The sequence below is a fragment of the Lontra canadensis genome, unplaced genomic scaffold (genome assembly GCF_010015895.1).
Source record: "Lontra canadensis isolate GAN:19392208 unplaced genomic scaffold, GSC_riverotter_1.0 scaffold206, whole genome shotgun sequence".
Lineage (NCBI taxonomy): Eukaryota > Metazoa > Chordata > Mammalia > Carnivora > Mustelidae > Lontra > Lontra canadensis.
Genome location: NW_022631200.1, coordinates 911,496 through 934,222, shown reverse-complemented (window position 1 = coordinate 934,222; position 22,727 = coordinate 911,496). Strand labels below are relative to the sequence as shown.

Genomic DNA, 22,727 nt, shown 5'->3' with positions numbered 1-22,727 from the left:
CACCTGTATGTACACTACTGTTCTTTTAAGGTCCCCCCTTGCCATAGCTCTGCCTCTCTCTCTCCCTCCACCTGTCTGTTCTTCCTGCCCCCTGATCCCTTTCCCCCTCTCCCACTTTTCCCTCCGACCCTCCATCCTTCTGTCTGTCTGTGCCTCACTCACCTCCACATCCTTCCCTCCCTGTCTCTGTCTCTCTGTTCTTCCCCATCTCTCTCCCCAACCTCCCTGTCTCTTTCCCCTCACCTGTGTCTCTCCACCTCGCCTTCTCTCCCCTTCCCCTTCACATCTGCGTTTCTGTACGTCTCTCTCCATCTCTCTGGCTGGCTCTTTCCCTCTTTTTCCCTCCTCTGTGCCTCTCCACCACGGTTTCTCTCCAGCTGGGGCCCTTCCTACGACTCTCTCCCATCTCCTAGTCTCTTCTTCCCACTCTGCTCTCCTTCTCTGCCCACCTCAGCCCGATTCCCTGCCTTGCGCCAGCGCTGTCTCTGGTTGTCTGCATCTCTCTAGTGAGCTGCCTCTTGTCCCCGTCTCTATGTCACACTTCCTCTCCCTTTGTGTAGCTCCCTCTCGCCCGGTCTCTTTGCTCCGCATCTCTCTCCCTCGCCTTTCCTCCATCCTCTCCTGCATCCTCCCATCCCTCCCTGCACCCTCCCACCTCCTCTCCATCCCTCCGGCGCCCAGGCCCGCCCCCTGCCCCCGCTCCCCCTCCCCCCTCCGAAAGGGTTAACTTTGGGGAAGGGCCCGGAGTCCCCGGATGGTGATGTCAGCGTGCCGGAGAGAAAGGACGAGGTGGCGGGGGGAGGCGGAGAGGAGGAGGAGGCGGAGGAGAGAGGGCGCGTGGGGGGGGCGGGGGGGACCTCGGCCTGCAGCATCCGCCGGCCCGCACCTCAGACCCCCCCGGCGGGGGGAGGCGCAGGAAGGGGGGGGGGGCCGGCCAGGGACGGGCTGGGGAGGGGGGGCCGCGCAGCCCCCCCGGGCCATGCTGACTCCCGGGGCCTGACCCCCCCGGGCCAGCCCCCCCTCCCCCAGCTCCGCGGCCCGCCGACTGGGGGGGCCCAGCCCAGACCCCTGGGGACCCCCGGAGAGGTGGGGGGCAGCCGGGGGGGCCGGGACGGAGCTGTCGCCGGCCCCCACCGGAGGGACGGGGCGACCTGCCGCAGGGGGGGTGGCCGGGGGGCCTGCCGGACCGGGACCAAGGGCACCATGTCGTCCGGGGCCAAGGAGGGGGGCGGGGGCTCCCCCGCCTACCATCTCCCGCACCCACACCCACACCCACCCCAGCACGCCCAATATGTGGGCCCCTATCGGCTGGAGAAGACGCTGGGCAAAGGACAGACAGGTGAGTCAGGGGAGGGGACACCTGGGGTGGGGGCAGGAGAGCTGGGGGGCGAGGGCCGGACTCGTGGGTATTCAAAGGGCAGGGGCTGATCGCCCAGACCGCAGGGTCCCTCACCGAGAAGGGACTTGGGGTCAAGTCTGCTGGGTCCCCAGGATGGAGGGGGCCGGGGGCTTAGATCCTGGGGGGAGGTGCTGAGGCCCAGAGGCTCCCAGCTCACGGTTGGGGAGGGTGGTTAGAAGTTGGAGGGGCTCCAGGGCCTCAGTGGGGAAGGGAGGCCGGCCTGCAGCAGGGGCTCAGCCGGCCTTGGGAGCTGAGGTCCTTGCTGCAGTACGCCTCGGGATGGGGGTGCATCCTGGGCGGCCGCTTCCCTCTGCACTGCTTTTTGGCTGAGGAGGGCCTCGGGCTCCCCTGGTAGGCTGTCCGGGTGACCGGCAGTGAGGCTCGGGTGGTGGGGTGTGCCGCAGTCTCCCCCTTCTCCAGGGTGCTGGCTCCGTGTGGGGAACACGAACGGCCAGGTGGAAAGGTGGATCCGAGAGTCAAATCTCCCAGGAGTGGTTGGGGAATCAGGGGTCATCCTTTGCTGTTGCTAAACGCTGGCTCCAGCCGTGGCCTCTTTCCTGCCAGGTGGAGGGTGGGTGGGCGTGAAGCAGGAGCTGCACACCTGTGTCCGGGAGGGGTGGGCCCAGCATCTCTTGTGAAGCTGAGGGCCAGGGCGCTAGGGAAGGGGAAGGGCTCAGACCTCAAGATCCTAGTGGTAAGGGTGTGAAGGTGTCACTGACCTGAATTCCTGAGTTATGGGGGAGGAAGGGGCCATGGGTCCTGGACGCCTGGGTCAGAGGGAGGAGGGGCTGCCCCCCTGCCCCCGCTCCAGGATCTGTGGCTTCAGGGCTTACTCTTGGGAAGTGGGCGCACTCTTGGGGTTTGAATGCTCCCAGCCACAGCTGCTATTAAAAGCAGATCAAAGAAGGGGATGAAAAGGTCAGGGTTTAGGAGGAGGTGGAAGAGGATGGTATGGGAAGGGGGCAGATGTGAAAGTACATTCCTCGGGAGACATGGAGCCTCCAGAAGATTGAAGGGCAGAGAAATCAAGGAAGCAATGGGCTGAGAGAGAGAGAGAGAGAGAGAGAGGCTGAAGGCGGCAGTCAGGGAGACAACATTATGGAGACACAGTGAGGAAAGATTGTGTGGAGACATGGACAGAAGGACAGAGTCTGGGTGAGAACCGGGACGACTGCGGAGGAATGGACAATCAGAAGGGACAGAGCAGGGGTATCTTGCCGGCTCAGTTAGGGAAGCACTTGGTGGAGACTCTTGGTCTCGGGGCTGTGAGTTCGAGCCCCACATGGGTGTAGAGATTACCTCCGGGGCAAAAGAAAAGAAGGGACAGCACCGAAGGTCTATGTCTATGGGAAACAGGAAGAAGAGAGCCCTCGGAGCTCGGTCAGGGCGATTCAGGCCACTGTCAAAGAGCCAGCAAGGAAAGGAGGAGGAGTCGGGGGACTTAGGAGCTGGGAGAGGGCTCTGGGAGCACACCCCCCCATTTTCAGTCCTGCTTCCCCAGGGCTGGTTAAACTCGGGGTGCACTGCATCACGGGCCAGAAGGTCGCCATCAAGATCGTGAACCGGGAGAAGCTGTCTGAGTCGGTGCTGATGAAGGTGTGTGTGCACTGGGGCAGGGTGTCCGTTTGGGGACAGGGTGGGGTGGGGGGAGGGAGACCATGCTGACCTTCATTCCTGTGTCCCCCACTGACCCCCAGGTGGAGCGGGAGATAGCCATCCTGAAGCTCATTGAACACCCACACGTCCTCAAGCTACACGATGTCTACGAGAACAAGAAATATTTGTAGGTATTTATAGACACCCAGCCCTCATGCATCCCCCCACCCCAAGTTCCTAGGGTGGGACCTTTCTGGAAACAAGGCCTAGAGAGGCCTGGAGAAACCTAAGCTCTCCTGGCTGGAGCCCCCGAAGGGCCGGTCAGCCCCTCCGCTCCTGCACAGAACACCCTCCCACACACGCATCCACAACACACACATAATCCTCCTTGTTCCCACACTGACTGGCCTGGCACTAAGGGCCAAATGTGTCCTAGCAACAGGACAGCCAAGCCTCAGCCATCTTGGTGAGGGACAGCGGTCCATCCTGACCCTTCTGCCCCAGCCCCGGGCCCCCACCCTACGGCCCTGCAGGGAACACTCTCTACTAGATAATCCAGATGTCCTCAACAGGGTCCGGCTTGCTAAGGGCAGCTCCCCGCCCTGCACATCTTTGCGGAGGCTATGGGGACTTATCAAAGCCTGAGGCTCTGTGAATCCTGCTTCTTCCTAGGCCCCCCTCCTCCCACATAATTCTGGGTGCTATATGATGGACACCCCAACAATGGCCTTCTTAGGAATTCCGATCCATATCTCAAAGCTGATTACCCCCCAGGAAGATGGGAGTGGAGTCCAGCTGCCCAGGGTACAGACAATAGGCCTTTGTCTGGACTCTGGTGACCCAAGGGACAGCTGGGCTGGGCAGCGAGTGAGGGGACAGATCCCTGTCCCCGCCACGCAGTCCCCAGGATGAACTGACTCTAGTACCCATCAGATGCTGGGGAGGTTCCGCCCGGCAGTAAGTACTCATGGGAATTGTAGTCCTCAGGCTTCCCCAGGTGTGGCAATGGGGGGGGGGGGCTTTGTCACCAACTGGTGGAGCTCGCTCTCCCACTCCTCCACCTAGGTAGGAATAGTGGGGGCCCATGGGAGTTTGGGCTTCACAGAGGACTGTCAGCTTTCCAAAAGCTCCTAGAAATTGAGCTTTTGTTCCCAGGGGCTGAAGGGAATCGGAGTTTTGGCCTCCCGGAGCCAGATGGGATTTGGAGTCTTAAGGATCCAGGTGGCTGATGGGAATTAGGAGTCCATGTCCCAGAGGCTTGTGGGAGTTGGGAGTTTTAATCCTCTCAGGCACTGATGGGACTTGTAGTCTTTTTTAAAAAAACCTCGCTGTCGTTGACTTAGATTGGAGCACACTGCAATTGTTATTGCCAGGAATTAACGAGAATTTGTGTTGTTGTTTTTTTTAATAACTGAGCCTCATAGGAATGAAAGGCTTGGCTTTCCAGAAGCCAATGGGAATGGGGGAGGGGAGATGTCTTTATTTCCCAGGGTCCTGTGAGAACTGAGGTATTTCTGTCTTCTAGGCATTAACACAGTTGTCTTACCTGCAGGAATAATTAGGAGTCCAAGAATTGGTACTCCTAAAGTCGTCATGGGAGTCTCTGCTGCGCAGAGCTTCCGGGGGGGTGGGAGGGGCGTTGGGGTTGACTTTTGGGTTCCCAGAGGCTGATGGACTTGGGAGTCTCTTTTCTCAGAGACTCATGGGAATTGGAGTCTCCTCTTCCCAGGGACTCATGGGAACTGGAGTCTTCTCCTCCCAGGGACTCATGGGAATTGGGATACTCTGCTTCCAAAGGCCAGTGGGATGGGGGTCTTGTGCTGGGGTTGCGGGGGCTTTTGAAAGAGAGTCCAGGCTCTTTGGTCCTCCACATGCCCCTTCCAGCCCTCTGCCCCCTCCACGTCCCCCAGGTACCTGGTTCTGGAGCACGTCTCTGGAGGTGAGCTGTTTGACTACCTGGTAAAGAAGGGGAGACTGACACCCAAGGAGGCCCGGAAGTTCTTCCGCCAGATAGTGTCGGCGCTGGACTTCTGCCACAGCTACTCCATCTGGTGAGGGGGCAGCTTGAGGGGAGGCCGAGATGAGCACTGCCCACAAGGCTGACTGGAAGCCAGTGTGGTGCAGCCCCAAAATAAATCTTTATCCCTTTTTTAAAATTGAGATAAAACTCACATATCATAAAATTCACCCTTTTAAAGTACACAGTTCAGGAGTTTTTAGTATAACCCGTGTTGCGCATCGCTGCTATGTAATTTTAGAACGTTCTCCTCACCCCCAAAATCATCACCTCATACACGAAGCAGTCACCCCTCCAGCCTCTGACCACCTCCGTCTCCATGGGCTTGCCTATCCTGGACATCTCATGTAAACGGAATCATACTGTATGTGGCTGCCTGTGTCTGGCTTCTTTCACTCAGCAAAACGTTTTCAGGGTTCCTCCTTGTCGTAATGTGTATCAGTACTTCCTTTCCGTGGCTGGATAGTACTCCATCGTGTGGCTGTGCCATACCTCCTTTATCCGTTCCCCAGTGGATGGACACTTTATTGTTTCTCTTTTTTGGTTCTTGTAAACAATACAGACCGGGGAACAATCAAGTACAAGTTTTTATGTGTACCTGTGTTTTCAATTCTCGGGCGCATCCCTGGGGCTGGAATTGTCAGGTCATATGGGGACTCTGCTTAGCCTTTTGAGGAAGTGGCAGACCGTTTTCCAAAGTGGCGGTACCCTTCACCATCCCAGCCAGCAGTCCACGAGGGTTCCAATCTCTGTATGTCCTTGCCAACACTTGTTATCATTTGATTTTTTTGATTATAGCCATCCTAGTAGGTATGAAGTGGTATCTCGTTGTGGTTTTGATTTGCATTTCTCTGATGACTAATGTTGTAGAACAACTTTTCATGTGCTTATTGGCCATTTGTTTTATCTTCCTTGGAAAAACGTCTCTTCAGGTTCTTTGCCCATTTTTTATTGAGTTGTCTTTCTGATATTGAGTTCTAAGAGTTCTTTATTCTAGGAACAAGAGATAGCTCTAGGAATAACTCCTAAGACTTCTTTTTTTTTTTTCCCAAGACTTTATTTATTTGTCAGAGAGAGAGAGTATAAGCATGGGGAGCAGCAGGCAGGGGGAGAAGCAGGCTCCCTGCTGAGCAATGCAGGACTCCATCCCTGGACCCCAGGATCATGACCTGAGCTGAAGGCAGATGCTTAACCAGCTGAGCCTCTCAGGCATCCCTCCTCAGAATTCTTTATTCTAAGAGCAAATCTTTTTTTTTTTTTAATTATTGCTTGGGGGTTTTTTTGCTTTTGTTTTGTTGTTTTTAAGATTTTATTTATTTATTTGATGGAGAGAGAGAGATCACAAGTAGGCAGAGAGGCAGGCAGAGAGAAAGGAGGAAGCAGGCTCCCCGCTGAGCAGAGAGCCAGATATGGGGCTCGATCCCAGGATCATGACCGGAGCCGAAGGCAGAGGCTTAACCCACTGAGCCACCCAGGTGCCCCTAAGAGCAAATCTTTTATTAACTGTATATTTTTCAAGTATTTTCTTCCAGTTTGTGACATACTTCTGAGTTTTAATTTTTTTAATTCTTTTTTTTTTTTAAGATTGTATTTTTTTATTTGAGGAAGAGAGAGCATGAGAGGAGAGAGGTCAGCAGGAGAAGCAGACCCCCTGGCAAGCAGAGACCAATGTGGGACTCTCTCTGGGACTCCAGGATCATGACCTGAGCCGAAGGCAGTCGCCCAACTAACTGAGCCACGAGGCACCCCCATTTTTTCAAAGCTTATTTAGTTAAGTGATCTCTACGCCCAACATGGGGCTTGAACTTATGACCCTGAGATCAAGAGTCACAGATTCGGGGTACCTGGGTGGATCAGTTGGTTAAGTGTCTGACTTTGGCTCAGGTCATGAAATTGGGGTGCTGGAATTGAGCCCCACATGGAGATTGCACCCAGCAGGACATCTGCTTGTCCCTCCACTCCCCCAACTTGTGCTCCCTCTCTCTGTCTTCTCTCTCAAATAAATAAAATCTCTCTTAAAAAAAAAAAAAAAAGAGTCATATGCTCTCCCAGTTGAGCTAGCCAGGCACTCCACTTTTGTTTTTATAGCAATGTTTGGTGAAAAGCAAGTTTTACATTCCGATAAATTCAAGTTTGTCATTTTTTTTTCTTACCGTTTGTCTTCTCTGCTCTATCTATATAAATCTTTGTCCCTAAGGCTTCCTCCTACATTTTCTTCTGAAAGTTATATAGTTTTAGCTCTTGTATTCTGGCCTTGGATACATTTCAAATTAACTTTTGTCGGTGATGTGAGTCAAGGGTTGAGGTTCGGTTTTTTGGCATCTGACTGTCCATACGGAAAGATCGTCCTTTCCTCACGGAATGGCCTTCAGCTCATCTTTCACCCGCATTTGTTTGCGCTCCTTCCCTCCCTGGGGTGGGGACTGGAGCTGGGGTAGGTGTCAGGGTGGAGGGGCTCAGAGGTGGGGATAAAGCTTGGTCATGGGAAGGCTGCCCATTTCAACTGTCAACACAGCCCTATTGGCAAGACCCAGTCAAAGCCCTGACGTTACAAGCGCTGACCTCTAGGGGGCAATAGTCAACATATTTAACAAGTGTGACCCAGTTACTGACCACGTCCGACAGAAGCTAGAATCCTCAGGCCCCACCGCACCCCCAGACATCAACCCTTAAAACTTGAGGGATTTCCCTCCAGGGACCAGTGACTGGCTTGGGGTGACCATATTCTTTTTATTATTCAGTATGGAAGTATTTCAGTATTTCAATACTGAATAGCTCAACATTAGCCCTCTTTGCCCAGAATATCTCACGTGGTAGATATTAAGATATTTGTGGATAAAATGATACACGGTCCGGGGTCCCCTACGAAATAATCCAGTGGAGGAAGGAGAGCGTGTGTCTAGGTAGAGAAGAGAGATTTGCCCAGAGTCGAAACAGGTGGGGCTGGGGATGGGTACATGGGGCTTTCTCATGTTCTTCTCACCGCTTGGAGCACGTTGGGAGTTGCCCATAATGGTTTCCAGAAGTGCCCGCCTCTGAGAGATAGCAAATGGGCCTCGGCCTCCAGGAGGAGGGCAGAGGCCTGAGCCCCACCTGTCTCAGCCACAGAGACCTGAAGCCCGAGAACCTGCTTTTGGATGAGAAGAACAACATCCGCATCGCAGACTTTGGCATGGCGTCCCTGCAGGTGGGGGACAGCCTCCTGGAGACCAGCTGTGGGTGAGTGGGGGCCTGGCCTCCGTCGTCCCAGGGAGGGGGCGAGAAGCCGGCCAGAGGCTCACACCGCCTCTCTCCCGCAGGTCCCCCCACTATGCGTGTCCGGAGGTGATTAAGGTGAGTGAGCGGGTGGAGAGGAGGGAGGCATGGGGAGAGCATGGTGGAGAGACCCTGTCATGGCCAGGCCTGCTCCTTTCCAGGGGGAGAAGTATGACGGCCGTCGGGCGGACATGTGGAGCTGTGGAGTCATCCTCTTTGCCTTGCTTGTGGTAAGGTGCCCCTCTCCTCTCCTGGTGCCCCTCTCCTCTCCTGCCCCACTTTCTAGAACAGCCCTGCCTGGTGGGAGCACAAAACATTAAGTAAGTTCCGTCTTTTCCCTCAGGCATTGTCTTCCAAATATTTAACTGGTATCAGGAAGGTGGGAGGCAGGAACCAGCATACCAAGACCCTGGAGTACCCTTGCCCCACCCTCGCTGTGTGCCCAGAGCTAACCATTGAGTCACAGCACTGTGAGCTAGTCTAGGGTGTCCCTGAAAGGGACGGGGCAGCCAGGAGCCCTTGGATGGCTTGGGACAGTGGCTGTTCTAGGGAGCTTGTTGCAATATGGTAATAACTAATATAATCAGAGCAGGCCTGTGAGCCTGGCTCTGCCCCAGGGCCTTCGCACCTGCTCTTCTCTCCCTAGAACACTCTTCCGTCCCGACCTGTCCCGTTGCTCATCCAGTTCACAACTAGACTTCTCTTCGCTCCCATTCTCCCTGCCCCCACCATGAGGTCAGACCCTCTAGGGGAGGTTCTGTCCTTCCTGGCGACTCTCAGAGTTGCCATCATGTGCTGAGTTGTGAGCTCCTTGTGCGATGTCCCCTTCTACACCATCAGCTCCCAGAAGTCAGGGCTTTTGTCTCTGTGGCGCGAGTAAATGGAAGGTTTACTATGGGCCAGGCACTGTTCCAAGCACATCCCCTCGTGCACTTCTCTCGAAAACCCCAGAGACGAGAAGTGACTGGCTCGCAGGCACACTGCTGCACGGCAGGGCTGGGATCCGTGTGTGGTCTCTCATCCAGGAGCCTGGATGACACTGAGGGGACCGAGGCTCAACGGGCGTGCCCGGGGCTCACCCCCCAGAGAAGATGGGGGGCACCCGAGAGGCAGGCTCAAACAGTGCAGGCCTCCGCCCTTCTGCAGCTGGTGATTCTGGAGCCCGTCCAGCTGGGTTCAAACCCCGGCTCCACCACCGTGAGCAAGCCGGTCGCTCTCCCCCTCCAGGCCCGTTTCCTCGCCTGCCCAGGGCCAGTAGTTAGGGTATCAGGAGTCGCAAGCGTTTCCCTAGAATGTCCCCCGTCAGCCTTCTGAGCGGCGCCCCGTTACTAGTAGTTACTGTTATTATTACGGCTGACCCTCATAATCGACGCATTCCATATTTGAGAAGCTGCACACTCCCTGGGGTTCACCTACAGCCTCCCACTCTTGGTGTTTCCGAGGTCATTCCCAGATGTGCGCAGAGCACAGAAAAAGCTGAGTCCCCGTCACACGTGTCCCAGCTGAAGTGGCACAAGGTGACCCTCTGCTTCCCTGCCCCACGCCCAGTTTCAATCCATCTTGTAAACAAGTGTGTTTTCTGCGGTCTATGGAGTGCCACAGTTTTTGCTTTTTTGCGCTGTTAGTCATTTTAAATGCTCGTGCCCAGAGTACCGCCGTGTGTTCCCGAGGGCAGGCGGGGTGTTTGGTGTCGCCGAGAAAATACCTGTGCTCATTGAGCTTCTCTCCAGCGTGAGTTAGAACGCTGTTGGCCACGCGTGCCGTGGGAATGGATCAACTGCTCATGAGAGGGCGTCTGCCTTAGCTTGGGCTCCTATAAGAGACACACCAGGCGGCGTGAACAACACACTTCTCACTGTTCTGGGGGCTGGGAAGTGGAGGTTCAGGGGCAAGGCCAACAACAAACACATGACCACACTGAATGAGACAGACAAGCAGAGTCTCATCCAGGCTTCTGGGCCCCAGACCAGCATTGTGGGGTGCCCCTGTCCCCCCACGCCCGGCCTCCTCATTCCAGAGGCCTCTGACACCAGGGGCAATACCTGGAAAAGCCCTCAGAGTCATGCTGTCACCCCTGCAAGTTTTTGCCCAGCATCATCTCCTCCGAGGCCCCTTCCCCCGGACTCCCCTGCTCCCCCTCCAGCTACCTGCTCACTCCGCTCGTCTCATCTCCTGGACTCCCACCTGTCTCATCCTATGTGTCCCTTTATTGCTTGCCCTCCCCACTACTCATTCATCAACCGCTGTTTGTTAATCCGTGTGTGCCGGGCACCGCTGGAGACAAAGCTCCGTGGGGCCAGGGACCTGGTGTTGTCCCCTGCTCCATCCCTTGTGGCCAGATCAGAACCTGGGGGACAGCAGGGGTGCCTGCTTCATGACGAGGCTGCTGAAGTTCCTTCAGTCACTGGGGTCTCGCAGTCTGGGGCGTGAGCTGTAGGAGGGCTAGGGCTGGTGTTGTCCAGTATGAGATCCCTGACCCAAAGTGGACGCTCCCCTTTGGTTGGACCAGTGCGTGAGGATCACCCCTCCTGAAACCGGTCTGGGGAGAAACCTGTTTCTCGGATACACCCTCCAAGCTGCAACCGCAGCCTCTTAAGGCCTGGGGCCTGACTTGTCTGTTGCCAAACCCCTGCTCGCCACTTACCAGCTCAGAGGCTGTGGGCCAGTTGCTGGACTGCTCCATGCCTCAGTTTCCCCATCTGTAAAGTGGGATGGTCCTAGTCCCCCGTCTGCCAGTGCCTGTGGTAAGGACCACAACGAGCCAATGTGTCAAGCGCTTAGGCTCTCACTGAGACACCCTAAGCTCTATGTGAGGGTCCTGTTATTTCTCTGCAGGGGGCTCTGCCCTTTGATGATGACAATCTCCGCCAGCTGCTGGAGAAGGTGAAACGGGGCGTCTTCCACATGCCCCACTTCATCCCTCCAGACTGCCAGAGCCTCCTGAGAGGGATGATCGAAGTGGAGCCTGAGAAAAGGCTCAGTGTGAGTTGGGGGGAGCCGTGGGTCATGAGGACAGGACCCCTAGAGGGACCATGAGAATGGACTTCCAGGAATTTCCTGTCAGTCCTGGGGGTGATGGCTGGGGGCGGGGGAGGGGGAGGTCACTGGATGAGCAGCAGCCCAGGGTCTGCAAAACGCACCCTCCAAGCTGGGCAGGTCCCCCACAGGGGAAGGGGTGCCACTGTGTACACAGGCAATGTCCCAGGCCTGTGGTCACGGATCGTGGTGCCCAGTCGCCACTAAGGGAAGACCTAAGCTGTCATCCTGCCCCTGGTGGAGAGGAGGGGGCACTGTTACGGACCCCCAGAGCCACCCCATCAACTTTCCTTGCGGCCCACTGTGTTCACACGACCTCATTTCTGCCTCTTTCCCTCCGCACAGCTGGAGCAAATTCAGAAACACCCCTGGTACCTGTGAGTATGGGACAACTGAGCACCTGGCTCCCTGGGGCAGAAAGGGAGGGGGCCCAAATATCAAGGGTCCCCAGCGGGAGAAGCATCTGGAGGGTGGGATACCAAGGTTGCTCAATGAGGAGCTAGGGACTCAGATTTCTGGGTCCCAGGGGAAGAGGACACAGGCACAGCAGGGGCTGGGAGCCCGCAGAGCAGGTTGGGGCCCGGACACCCGTGCCTCGGGTAGAGCGGGCTCGAATCCCGGACGCCCGGTACCCTGTAACGTTTCTCCCCTTCCCCAGTGGCGGGAAACACGAGCCAGATCCTTGCCTGGAGCCAGCCCCAGGCCGCCGGGTGGCCATGCGGAGCCTGCCATCGAACGGAGAGCTGGACCCCGACGTCCTGGAGAGCATGGCTTCGCTGGGCTGCTTCAGGGACCGGGAGCGGCTGCACCGCGAGCTGCGGAGCGAGGAGTAAGGCCCCCTGTTTCAGGGACGCACACCAGCTGGCTGACATCCGGCCAGCCGGCCGCAGAGCCCCAACCAGCCAGCGGAGGACGCTCTCGCGCCTCGCGCCGGTGCAGACTCCGTGGGGCGTGGCGCCCGGCCGCTAGAGGGGGCGTGGCTTAGAGTTCCCACGTGGAGCTGTTCCCAGAGCAACCAGGAGGGGGGCGGTAGGACGCGGGGCGGCGTGGGGAGGCAAGATGTTGCAAAGTATCAGTAGGTGGTGAGACCCACGTGGTGCCCCACGGAGTGCTTGCAAATAGCAAGTGCTCGATTATTCTGAACTGTCACGGCTGAGTCAAGTAAGGGTCCGGTGTGCACCGACAAAAAGTCTCACCGTGTCCATGCCTAGGAAGAGGGAAGCATGGGCACAGATACCGGCGTACCAGGCCCCTGAGAGCCACAGCTACAGGGAGGGGGTGAGACCTCTGGAGCCCGACTCCTGACCCCAGGCCTCTCCCACCTCCTCCCTCCCTTCCCCATCAGGGAGAACCAAGAAAAGATGATATATTATCTGCTTCTGGATCGGAAGGAGCGGTATCCCAGCTGTGAGGATCAGGACCTGCCTCCCCGGAATGATGTCGGTGAGAAGGCAGGGCTGGGGGTCCAGACCCCAGACTCTGGAGCAGGGGAAGGGGCTGCAGGCCTTAGTGTCTGGGTTTTTGCTTTTGTTTTGTTCAAGATTTTGAGAGAGAGATATTATTATTTATTTGAGAGAGAGAGAGAGATTGAGCACCAGCAGAGTGAGGGGCAGAGGGAGAAGCAGGCTCCCCGCTGAGCAGGGAGCCCAATGCGGAACTCGATCCCAGGACCCTGAGATCATGACCTGAGCCGAAGGCAGACCCTCAACCGACTGAGCCCCCCAGGCCCCCCTAGCTTCCGGGTTGAGGCTCCCTGACCCGCTTTGTGACCTTATCAAAAGTCTCCGCTCTGGACCTCCGTTTCCCACCTGTGCGAGTGCCATGTACAGGTAGGTGAAGATGGCTTCTGACTGGCTTGAAACTCTCCGCCCTCAGACCCGCCTCGGAAACGTGTGGATTCCCCCATGCTGAGCCGACACGGGAAGCGGCGGCCAGAGCGGAAGTCCATGGAAGTTCTGAGCATCACGGATGCTGGGGGCGGTGGCTCCCCAGTGCCCACCCGCCGGGCTCTGGAGATGGCCCAGCACAGTCAGAGGTGAGAGCCCCTGGCCCTCCCGCGGGTCAACAGCTCTGGTGGGTGGGGAGGGGGTTCAGGGTTCTAGCCCCAGCTCCACCTCAGGGGCCCCTCTCAGGGCCTCAAGTCCTCATCGCAAAGGTGTGTGGAAGGAAAAGGACATCTGAGCCTTGAGAAACCCACACACCTGATCTAAAAACAAAACAAAACAAAACAATCTCTCCTGGAAACAGATCCCGTAGTGTCAGTGGAGCCTCCACCGGTCTGTCCTCCAGCCCTCTCAGCAGCCCACGGGTAAGCCCCGATTCATTAAGAAGGGGTAAAGGGGTGAACACTGGACCGGAAACTACAATTCCCAAGAAGTTTTGAGGCATTGCCTCTTTGTCCCTGAAGGACCCCCAATCCCATTTTAGTGCATTGTGCATTTCCACCTCCGATGGGATCGGGCTTTTAGTGTTTCAAGGGTTCCTTTATGTGCTTAACAAAAGCTAATTGAGCGCCTACTGTGTACCAGTCATTGTGCTACAGCAGTGAGCATGATAGAAAAAGTCCCTGTCCCCTAAAAAGGGTGCGGGGTGCGGGGGCCCGGGTGGGTAATAATTGGACTACAAGTTCCAGCATGCGTCGGGACCCATCTCTGTGAGTATGGGCCTATGGGGTTCCTAAAGGCTCCTGGGAGTTGTAGTCCGCCATCTCACCCAGCTCCCCTCTTCCACAGAGTCCTGTCTTTTCCTTCTCACCGGAGCCCGGAGCCGGAGATGAGGCTCGGGGCGGGGGCTCCCCGACTTCCAAAACGCAGACGCTGCCTTCTCGCGGCCCCAGGGGTGGGGGTGCCGGGGAGCAGCCTCCGCCCCCCAGTGCCCGCTCCACACCCCTGCCTGGACCCCCAGGCTCCCCGCGCTCCTCTGGGGGCACCCCTTTGCATTCACCCCTGCACACACCCCGGGCCAGCCCCACTGGGACGCCAGGAACAACGCCACCCCCAAGCCCCGGCGGTGGCGTCGGGGGAGCTGCCTGGAGGAGTCGTCTCAACTCCATCCGCAACAGTTTCCTGGGTTCCCCTCGCTTTCACCGGCGCAAGATGCAGGGTACGGGGTCCCCCAAGGTGCAAGGGTTGGGGGCCTAGATTCCAGTGTGGTGTGAGAAGATGGGGCTGGGAGTAGAAATTCAGGTGTTGGGGACAGGGGGTGTGGCTTCCAGCGCTGGAGGAAGGAGGAGCCTTTCTGAAGGACACCCCCATTCAGTGCCTTGGCTCATCTTCCCATTGGCTCGTGGTGAGAAAGTTCCGCCCTCGGAGGGCGTGGTCTACCTGGGGTGGGCCGGCGTCCCCAGCAGGACCACCAGGTAGCATGCTATGTGGGCTTTAGCTACTGGGAGGTGAATGGGCATGGGGATCTGGCACCTCTAGTTGGAGGGGACTCCTGGCCCGCGTGCTGGACCCAGGGTGATGGGCAAGTGTTAACCATACTCTCCCCTCTCTCCCTCTCTTACCGCATGCCAGTCCCCACTGCCGAGGAGATGTCCAGCTTGACACCAGAGTCCTCTCCAGAGTGAGTCTGACAGGGAAGGGAAGCCAGAGGTTGGAGGGAGGGATTTATTCCTAGAGCCCCCTCCTGACCCACCTCCAACCCTCCCCTTTCACTCAGGTTGGCAAAACGCTCCTGGTTTGGGAACTTCATCTCCTTGGACAAAGAAGAACAAATATTCCTTGTGCTGAAGGACAAACCTCTCAGCAGCATCAAAGCGGACATCGTCCATGCCTTCCTGTCGGTGAGGGGCCTGGGTCTCCCTGTGTCCCGGCCAGCACAGGACTACAAATCCCAGCATCCCCTGGAGTCTGCCTCTGCTCCGGCCTGACTTCCTCCTGAGGCTCATGGGATCTGTAGTTTTCCGTTCAGAGTTGGGTTGGGTCACTGTAGGGGCAGGGAGGTGGAGAGGTTTACTGGGCCCTGGGGCCTGGAGATGGTGCAAAGGACACCTCCCTAGAGTATTAGTGAGTTGCCATTCCCTGACCACCAGGTCTGAGATTACCAGATAGAATCGCTTTTTCCCCAAGGACCTCTGGGTTTTTGCTCTAGGAGCTAATGGGACTTACAGGTTCTTACATATATGTGGCAATGCTCACGGAGGCAGAGAAGTTTGCGTCATGTAATTCTGGAGCCTGAGGCTGACCCCTAGATGTGACAGGTCCGGTTACCAGCCATTCCTCTGATGCCGTTTATAGTGGGACAAGAAAACTACAAGTCCCAGCAGGCAATGGGGGCTCCCAATTGCTTTCCTGTTATTCTTTCCCCCTAGTGGCTGATGGAACTTATAGTTCCTTGGGCAGAGGTCTTTGTGGGGTTGGCTATCCAGTCCCTGGAATCAGGTCACTGGAATCACCCCCTCCTTTTGTCCCCTGCCTGTCTCAGATCCCCAGCCTGAGTCACAGTGTGCTGTCACAGACCAGCTTCAGGGCCGAGTACAAGGCCAGTGGTGGCCCATCCGTCTTCCAGAAGCCCGTCCGATTCCAGGTGGACATCAGCTCCTCAGAGGGCCCAGAGCCTTCCCCACGACGGGATGGCAGTGGCGGTGGTGGCATCTACTCGGTCACCTTTACGCTCATCTCCGGTAAGCTTCCCTCGATGAGAGACTGCCTCCACCCTGGTGTGTGGAATGCTCAAGACAGCTGAGCTGGGAGAGTGGCCCCAGAGGGCAGCAGGAGGGAGGAGGAGATGGTGCTCAGCTAGCGCTGACCCTATGAGCCCCCTCCTCATTCAGACCCCTGCATTCTGTTCTTCCCCCTTCTCTCATTGACATTTCATGGATTTTTTTTTTTTTAAGATTTTATTTATTTATTTGGAAGAAAAACAGGTCACAAGTCAGGGGGAGGAGCAAAGGGAGAAGCAGACTCCCCACTGAGCAAAAGCCCAATGCGGGGCTTGATCTCAGGACCCTGGGATCATGACCTGAGCCAAAGGCAGACACTTAGTGGACTGAGCCACCCAGGTGCCCCTTCATGGACATTTATGATGTTTCACGTGCTTTACGTGCATTGTTACATTGACGCTTCCCAGAGGCCTTTGAGGTATTAGTGCTCACCCACTTTACAGAAGAGAAAACAGAGTCCTATTGAGGCAAATTGACTTGACACAGTCCCACTGCAAACTGACGAAGCTGGGCTCAACCTAGCCCTGCTGACCTTGAAGTGCAGAGCTGACTGTACAGCCAAAGGGCAGACGGGGCTCTCTGCCATCCCGTGTCATTCCCGCACCCAGAGCAGACAGCACCAGGTGATCACGGCACTTCTTCCTGCTGGGCTCATCGGCAGCCTCAGAAATTACAGGCAGCCATGACCAATCAGCATTCAGCACCAGAGACCGGAGCCACAGAAATGTCTTGCGGCCAGTCCAGCTTGGTTCCTGAGCCATGATAGTGAGTCCGAGTAACAAGAGACAGTTGTGTCTGCTACCCTTGTTAGCAGTCTTAAACGTCACAGTGACCAGCCTGCCACAATGTTACCCCTAAGATGAAATAAGTTGCATTTTTCCCCCTTTCCTTTAAAGGCTAATAGGCAGGACTTCCTCAATTTTAAGATTTTTTTTAACTTCCTGTTTATTTTTCTTATATTTCTGGCTCTTCGTGGCCTCAGCTGGAAACTAACACGATAAATAGAAAGCCACACCCATCATTATTTTAACTCCAATCTTTCTCATCCCATTTGCAAATCGCGGGTCTATACCTAGTCCCAACACAGGGCCTGAAATTGAGCCCAAGAGGAGGCGAGTCCTTTGCTGGTTTCCACAGGGTGGGAGGGCCTTTTCTGTCTCTGTCCCCAAGTCAGCCCATCTCCTTCCCCTCCAGGTCCCAGCCGTCGGTTCAAGCGAGTGGTGGAGACCATCCAGGCGCAGCTGCTGAGCACTCACGACCAGCCCTCCGTGCAGGCCCTGGCAGGTGGGTGGCGTCCGAAGCCGTGGGGCCCTCCTTTATCCTGTGGGCCAGAGGGGCGACCTGCTGAGCAAGGGCCCCAGGGCTTTGGTCCATGGCAAGGATCGCAGATTCTCAAGAGAGGCTGGGGCCTGAGCTCCGTCCAGGGCATGGGCCATCCCGACCTGAGAAGCCCTTGTGGCCAGGGAGGGCACCTCCAGGGACCCCCAGAGGGTGCCTAGTCTCTGTGTGGGGTTGTGGAACTTCCTGCTAAGGAAGGTTCTGGAACAGTGTTCTAGAGACGGGCAAGCAGCCCTCCGGGTTTGTTCAGATCCCCCAAACAACCCCCTGTAAGGCTCCCCTGTGCCCTTTCGCTAAGGAGCATTCCCCTAACAACCAGGGTAGCAGAAGGAGACCTTTGGCTGTGATCTGGGGTCTCGAATGAGATCTGCTGCTGTGACAAGCTGTCCCTTAGCGAATAATGTCATAGCCAGAGTCTGTGACAGTGCCCCTGGAGTCAGGCCTCTGGGTCTCACTGGGACTAACTTGGCCCGGTTTCCAAAGCCACGAGGTCTGGAGGGGTCCAGGATGTATGACCTGCTGTCTGTGACCTTGCTGGGTCTGGTTGCAAATGGGTGTCCTCCTGGCAGCCGTCCCCCCAGGCTTCCAGCCCCGGGACGGAGGCCCTTGGCCTCCCCACGATGTTGCTGGAACATGTTCCTTGGGGTTCGGCAGCCTCGAGGTTCCTGATGCCGCACTGCTTCCTCCTCCACAGATGAAAAGAACGGGGCCCAGACTCGGCCTGCTGGCACCCCACCGAGAAGCCTACAGCCCCAAGCCGGCCGCCCAGACCCAGAGCTGACCAGCTCTCCCCGCCGAGGCCCTGCTAAGGACAAGAAGCTCCTGGCCACCAACGGGACCCCTCTGCCCTGACCCCAGGGGGCCAGGGAAGGAGGGGAGTCCCCTCCACCCCCCTTCCCTGCCCCCCAACTGTGAATCTGTAAATAGGGCCCATGGAGTATGTAGGGAGGGGAGAGACACAACAAACCCGGCCTTGCCCTGCAGGGATGGGGCTCAGGGGGCCGTGCCCAATGGGGGGTGGTTCTAGGGGGGACTGAGGGCGGGGGAGCTGTTTCTATTTTATTTATTGATTAATTTATTATTTTATTTATTGATCAATCTCTCTGTGGGGTGGGGTGGGGGAGGGACGGGGGCTGGTTGGGGTGGCTTAGCAGATCCGGACAGAGAAGGCCATCTGTCCTTGTGTCCCCAACTCCTCCTTCCCAGGCCCCCCCTTCCCCGGTTCTCCCCCTTCCCTCACAACCTTCTGTACGGATTTGCTCTCCGGAAGGAATTCTGGTTTCGCGTGACCCTGCCTGCGTCCGTGTCTCTGATTCCGCCGGCGGCAAAAAAAAAAAAAAAAAATTAATAATAATAATAATAAATAGCCTTGAGCAGGGATGGCTGGCTGGCCTTGAGCTCTCACTTCCTGGGTGGCCCTGATGGCAGCACGGAGGGAGGGGGCCCAGACCTCGTCACTCGGGCTACTGTTCACAGGTGGATCTGCAGGGAGGTGGGGGAGGCTGGCGGGGAGCTGAGGTGGCCCGGCTGGAGGTGCAGGGTGCAGCCGTCCAGGCAGGAAAAGTCCACCGCAACCAGGCCAAAGAGTGCAAACAGCAGCATGGCGATGGCCCACTCGCAGGCGGCCGAGGCCGAGCGCAGCGGCCAGAAGTGGAGGATCATCACTTTAGAGCAAGGTCAAGGGCCACGCGCAGCAGGAAGGATCCGGGAGCCCAGCCGGATCACCAGGGCCAGGCGCCCTCTCATGACGCAGCGGCCCCGCCCTGGCCGGGATGCGTCTGGCAGGCCACCCACCTCTGCGGCTCCCAGACACGTTAGCGCAGATGCCCTCCTCCCTGGCTAAGACTGTTTCGCACACGTTCGTCCTGCTCAGACTCGCCCTCCGGGTGCCCCTGAAATCCTTTTCACCTGCGAGCCCACACTCACTCCAAGCTCAAACTAGCAGAGAGGCCCTCCGCTTTCTGAGATCCCTGCCGGCAACAGCCTTCCTGCTTCTCGGCCAAGCCAGCGCCCACTCCCTCCTAGATCAGTTCAGACACTATTTCATTCATCCAAGGATTTTTAGGCAGTCCCTAAGGTGACATCACCCCTGATCCCATGAATCCTAGAGCAAAGGAGAGGTGAGAGCACCCACACAAGGGGGTTACCCCCAGAATTGGCTTTGGTCCTCCCCCAGTCCTAAGCTTCCCATGGCTCCCTACGGCCCCCAGGAAGAAACCGGTCTCCCGGTAGGCTCTTCTGCGCACCAGCAGCCTTCTGGCCTCCCCTCTGTTCTCCCCAAGAGGAGATGGGTCCCTAACGCTACGTTTGTAGCCTCTCCTCTCTCAGGGCACTTTGCCAGTAACAACCATTATTACGATCAAAACAACTCCGCTTGACAGATACGGAAACTGAAGCACAGTGATTTGAGTCACCCAGAGGCACGCTAGGTTGGCAACGAGCATCTGGGCTCCCGTGACTCAGAACTGGGCTCGGTAGGACCTTCAGCCAGTGCCAGGCATGCTGGTGAACGGTTAACGACCAGCCGCGATTCGCTGCCGTGGCCAGTTTCCGGGCTGTGAACACTCCCACCCAGGCCGCGGGAGCTGCTAGCAGGACAGAACCAAACGAGGAGCGGGGCCTGCGCGAGCTGCCTCCTTGCCATCCCCACCAGCGCCACCGCTGGACTCCGCGACACGTCCTGGCCAAGAGACTCCCCCTCTCCGAACCTCAGTTTCCGGTCTTCAACATGATGCCCGCCCGGGGCGGGGCAGGTACCCCGAACGCACTGCCGCCGCCGGCTTGCCGTCCCCCCAGTATTTCTTGGTGGCTCACTGCACTGGTCACCGAGCTAAGCACCTCACGTGCGTTACTCCCTTCGTTCCATCCACCTCTGGGGGCGGCCTTGTTATCATCCACACTGGAGAGCTGCAGGAGCTGAGACACTGAGTTCAGCCCGTGGAGTCCCTCCCCCACCAACACCCGGCTAGCACGCAGGGGAGGTGGCCTTCAGCCCAGGGTGCCCGTCCCCGAGGCTGACCCTTCCGGGGATGCTGTCATCCCCAGAAGACTGAGGCCGAGAACAGACTGCATAGAGCAAAACCACCCCAGTGGAGGACCGTCCCCCCGCCCCAACCCCTGCCCCCGGCCCCAGGAAGGATACTGGTCACCAAGAGGATGGTGCAGAGGCTGCAGAGGCCCAGACGGAGTGGCCCGATCCAGGGGGCCCCGGGCTGGGGCAGTCTCTTCGTGCACCAGACAAGAATAAGCTGCAGCCAAAAGTAGGAGTTGCCCATGAATAAGGCGAAGAAGGCCCCGACCAGGTGCATCTGCAGCTGGTTCTTTTGCTGGGAAGAAAAGGGACAAGAATTGAAAGGAAGGTAGGTACGCACAGGGGGGGGTGAGAACATGAGGACTGGGATGGGGGGGGGGGGGTCTTTGACCCACCCAGCGGACTGGTGTGGCCTCACTCCAGAATACGGAGCCTGGCACATTGTAGGCGCTCGGGAAATATTAGTGCAATAAAATCTCTCGTTCTCAGCTGGGGTGGTGGAGGGCTGATATCGCCACCCAGGGGCTGAAAAATTGGTTTTGGAAGTTCTTAAAGATTGCAATGGTTTGTGGCTTGCAGATACATAGTGTATGTCATTTAATATTTTCTAAATATTAAAAGTTTAATGAGGGGAAACGATGACCAGCGGGAAATGTCTTTAGAAGGCTCCTTATGGGAGCAATATAATAATTTTAAGAAGAGGGGCGCCTGCGTGACTCAGCCGGTTGGTTGAGTCCGCCTTTGGCGGAGATCATGGTCTCAGGGTCCCAGGATGAAGTGCTGCCATCAGGCTCCCCGCTCAGCAGGGAGTCTGCTTCTCCTTCTACCCCTCCCCCTTGCCCATGATCTCGCTCTCAAAAAGATAAAAATCTTTAAAAAAATTTTTTTTAAGAAGTTAAAGTTGAGGAGCCCAGGAATAAACGATGGGTGATGGGGAACGATGGGTGATGGGGAGCGATGAGTTATGGGGAATTTTTCTTAGCAAGCGGAAGGCAGTCTCTTAGCCCGTGGTATTTTCATCAGGAGCAGTTAGGAGTCAGAGGCGCCACGGAAAAATTAAATATCAATATACAATTATCAACAGACTCCCTCCAATCATTGTCCCTTCTTTTGTTCTACAAATATCTACTGAACCTCAAGGTGAACAGTGCAAGTTCTAGAGTCTGCATCTGGGTTCATTTCTGACCACCACGAACCAGCTGATTAATACAAAAACAAAAACAAAAAATAAAAAAACCCTCTGTCGGATTTGACCGAAAGGGTCTGTCTAGGGCTGTTAAGGAGACGTATGAAAACCCACACAGGGTAAGGCCTAGCGCCCCGCACGGAGTGAACGCTCCATCTAAGTGGCGAGAACGAGCGGCTCTGAGTAATTTCGTTATTAAAAGGGCAAAGGGGTAAGGGACGGCAGTAAATTGCCCCAGTCTTCTGGGGTTCCGTGAATAATTACACCAAGGCCTCCCACGGGGGCCTCGGTTCAGACCGCAGAGGAGCTCACCTCCCTCCCTGGCCCAAGGACCCCCAAGAGAAATACAAGTCCCAGAAGGCCGTGCGCGGACGAGCCCCCACAATGAGAAGCCAGCGGCCCCGGGGGCTGCTGGGAGCTGTAGTCCCGGACTCGTCTCGTCGGCCGCCTGGCTGCGTCCCACGAGCCGATGCCTTCTCACCTGGAAGTTGCCCACCACGGAGGTGCCCAGGGCACACAGGAGCCCCGTCCACAGGATCAGCCGGTTAAACCATTTTCTGACTCCCCAGTCCCGGAGCTGGTGGTAACGGATAATGCAGATCCAGGCGGCTGGGAGGAGAGGGAAGTGGGCGGGCAAGCCGGCCCGGACTCCTGGGGAGGGGGTGCGGAGAGACTGGGCATCTAGGGGTGGGGGCCTAACTCCCACATCTGGAGGAGGGGGGGCTGGACCCCTGGGGCCGGGGCCGGGGCGCGGCCCCCTTGGCTGGGGTGGGGTGGGAGTAGGGGCGGGGGGGGGGGGGGGAGGGGGGGGGTGGGGTTCTCCCCAGAACAGGAAGGGCCGAGGATATTTACCCATAGCAGCTCCCATGTTGAGCAGCTGGCTGAAGATGCAGCTCTGAGGGGGGTAAGACCCGCAGAGGCTGGGGGAAAGGAAGGATCATCCTGTGGCTCCTCGGAGCCAGGCCCCCTCTTCTCCCTCGGAACCCCCGCCCCGCCAGCACCATAACTACCTGATATAGGGGAAACCTTCCGTGAGGTTCACAGACCTGTTGGTCACGGCAAGGGCAAAACTGAAGTACAGGGAGACACCAAAGTGGGTTTTAACGACAGCTTTTCCTTTTGTTACCCACAGAAACAAGGACTTCTAACTCCCCCCACTTCAGACCCAGGAGTCCAGGCCCCCAGCCCCTCCTCCCTCAGACCCAG

General features: G+C 57.0%; 2 protein-coding genes across 7 annotated transcripts in view; one reads left to right on the top strand and one right to left on the bottom strand.

Moving 5' to 3' along the window:
• The first annotated feature begins 1,203 nt into the window (after positions 1-1,203).
• BRSK1 (BR serine/threonine kinase 1) lies at positions 1,204-18,648 on the top strand. Of its 2 annotated transcripts, XM_032848610.1 has the most exons (19): positions 1,204-1,339; positions 2,901-2,995; positions 3,097-3,182; positions 4,906-5,046; positions 8,115-8,231; positions 8,312-8,345; positions 8,429-8,497; positions 11,103-11,249; positions 11,649-11,680; positions 11,962-12,132; positions 12,649-12,746; positions 13,179-13,338; positions 13,551-13,611; positions 14,036-14,405; positions 14,819-14,867; positions 14,964-15,087; positions 15,729-15,927; positions 17,161-17,250; positions 17,999-18,648. In XM_032848610.1, exons 1-19 carry the CDS (start codon positions 1,204-1,206, stop codon positions 18,154-18,156), a joined length of 2,337 nt encoding a protein of 778 aa, XP_032704501.1. In that variant the 3' UTR covers positions 18,157-18,648. The 2 variants fall into 2 exon arrangements, with proteins under 2 accessions (XP_032704501.1, XP_032704502.1); XM_032848611.1 differs by lacking the exon at positions 1,204-1,339 and having other exon boundaries at positions 3,097-3,186.
• Positions 16,894-22,727, bottom strand: part of TMEM150B (transmembrane protein 150B) — a 7,136-nt gene continuing 1,302 nt past the window's right edge. Inside the window, exons 4-10 of one of the 5 annotated variants that reach the window (XR_004381545.1) lie at positions 22,532-22,591; positions 22,374-22,441; positions 22,003-22,172; positions 20,447-20,630; positions 18,755-18,968; positions 18,548-18,613; positions 16,894-17,287 (exon numbers count right to left, since the gene is read on the bottom strand). Coding sequence is in view for 3 of the 5 variants with exons in the window: in XM_032848692.1 (XP_032704583.1) it covers positions 18,775-18,968; positions 20,447-20,630; positions 22,003-22,172; positions 22,374-22,441; positions 22,532-22,591 (676 nt within the window). In the remaining 2 variants the exon portion in view is untranslated. Of the gene's footprint in view, positions 17,288-18,520; positions 18,614-18,661; positions 18,969-20,446; positions 20,631-22,002; positions 22,173-22,373; positions 22,442-22,531; positions 22,592-22,727 lie in introns of those variants that run through there. The other 4 variants (XR_004381544.1, XM_032848692.1, XM_032848691.1 and 1 more) reach the window with 4 other exon arrangements.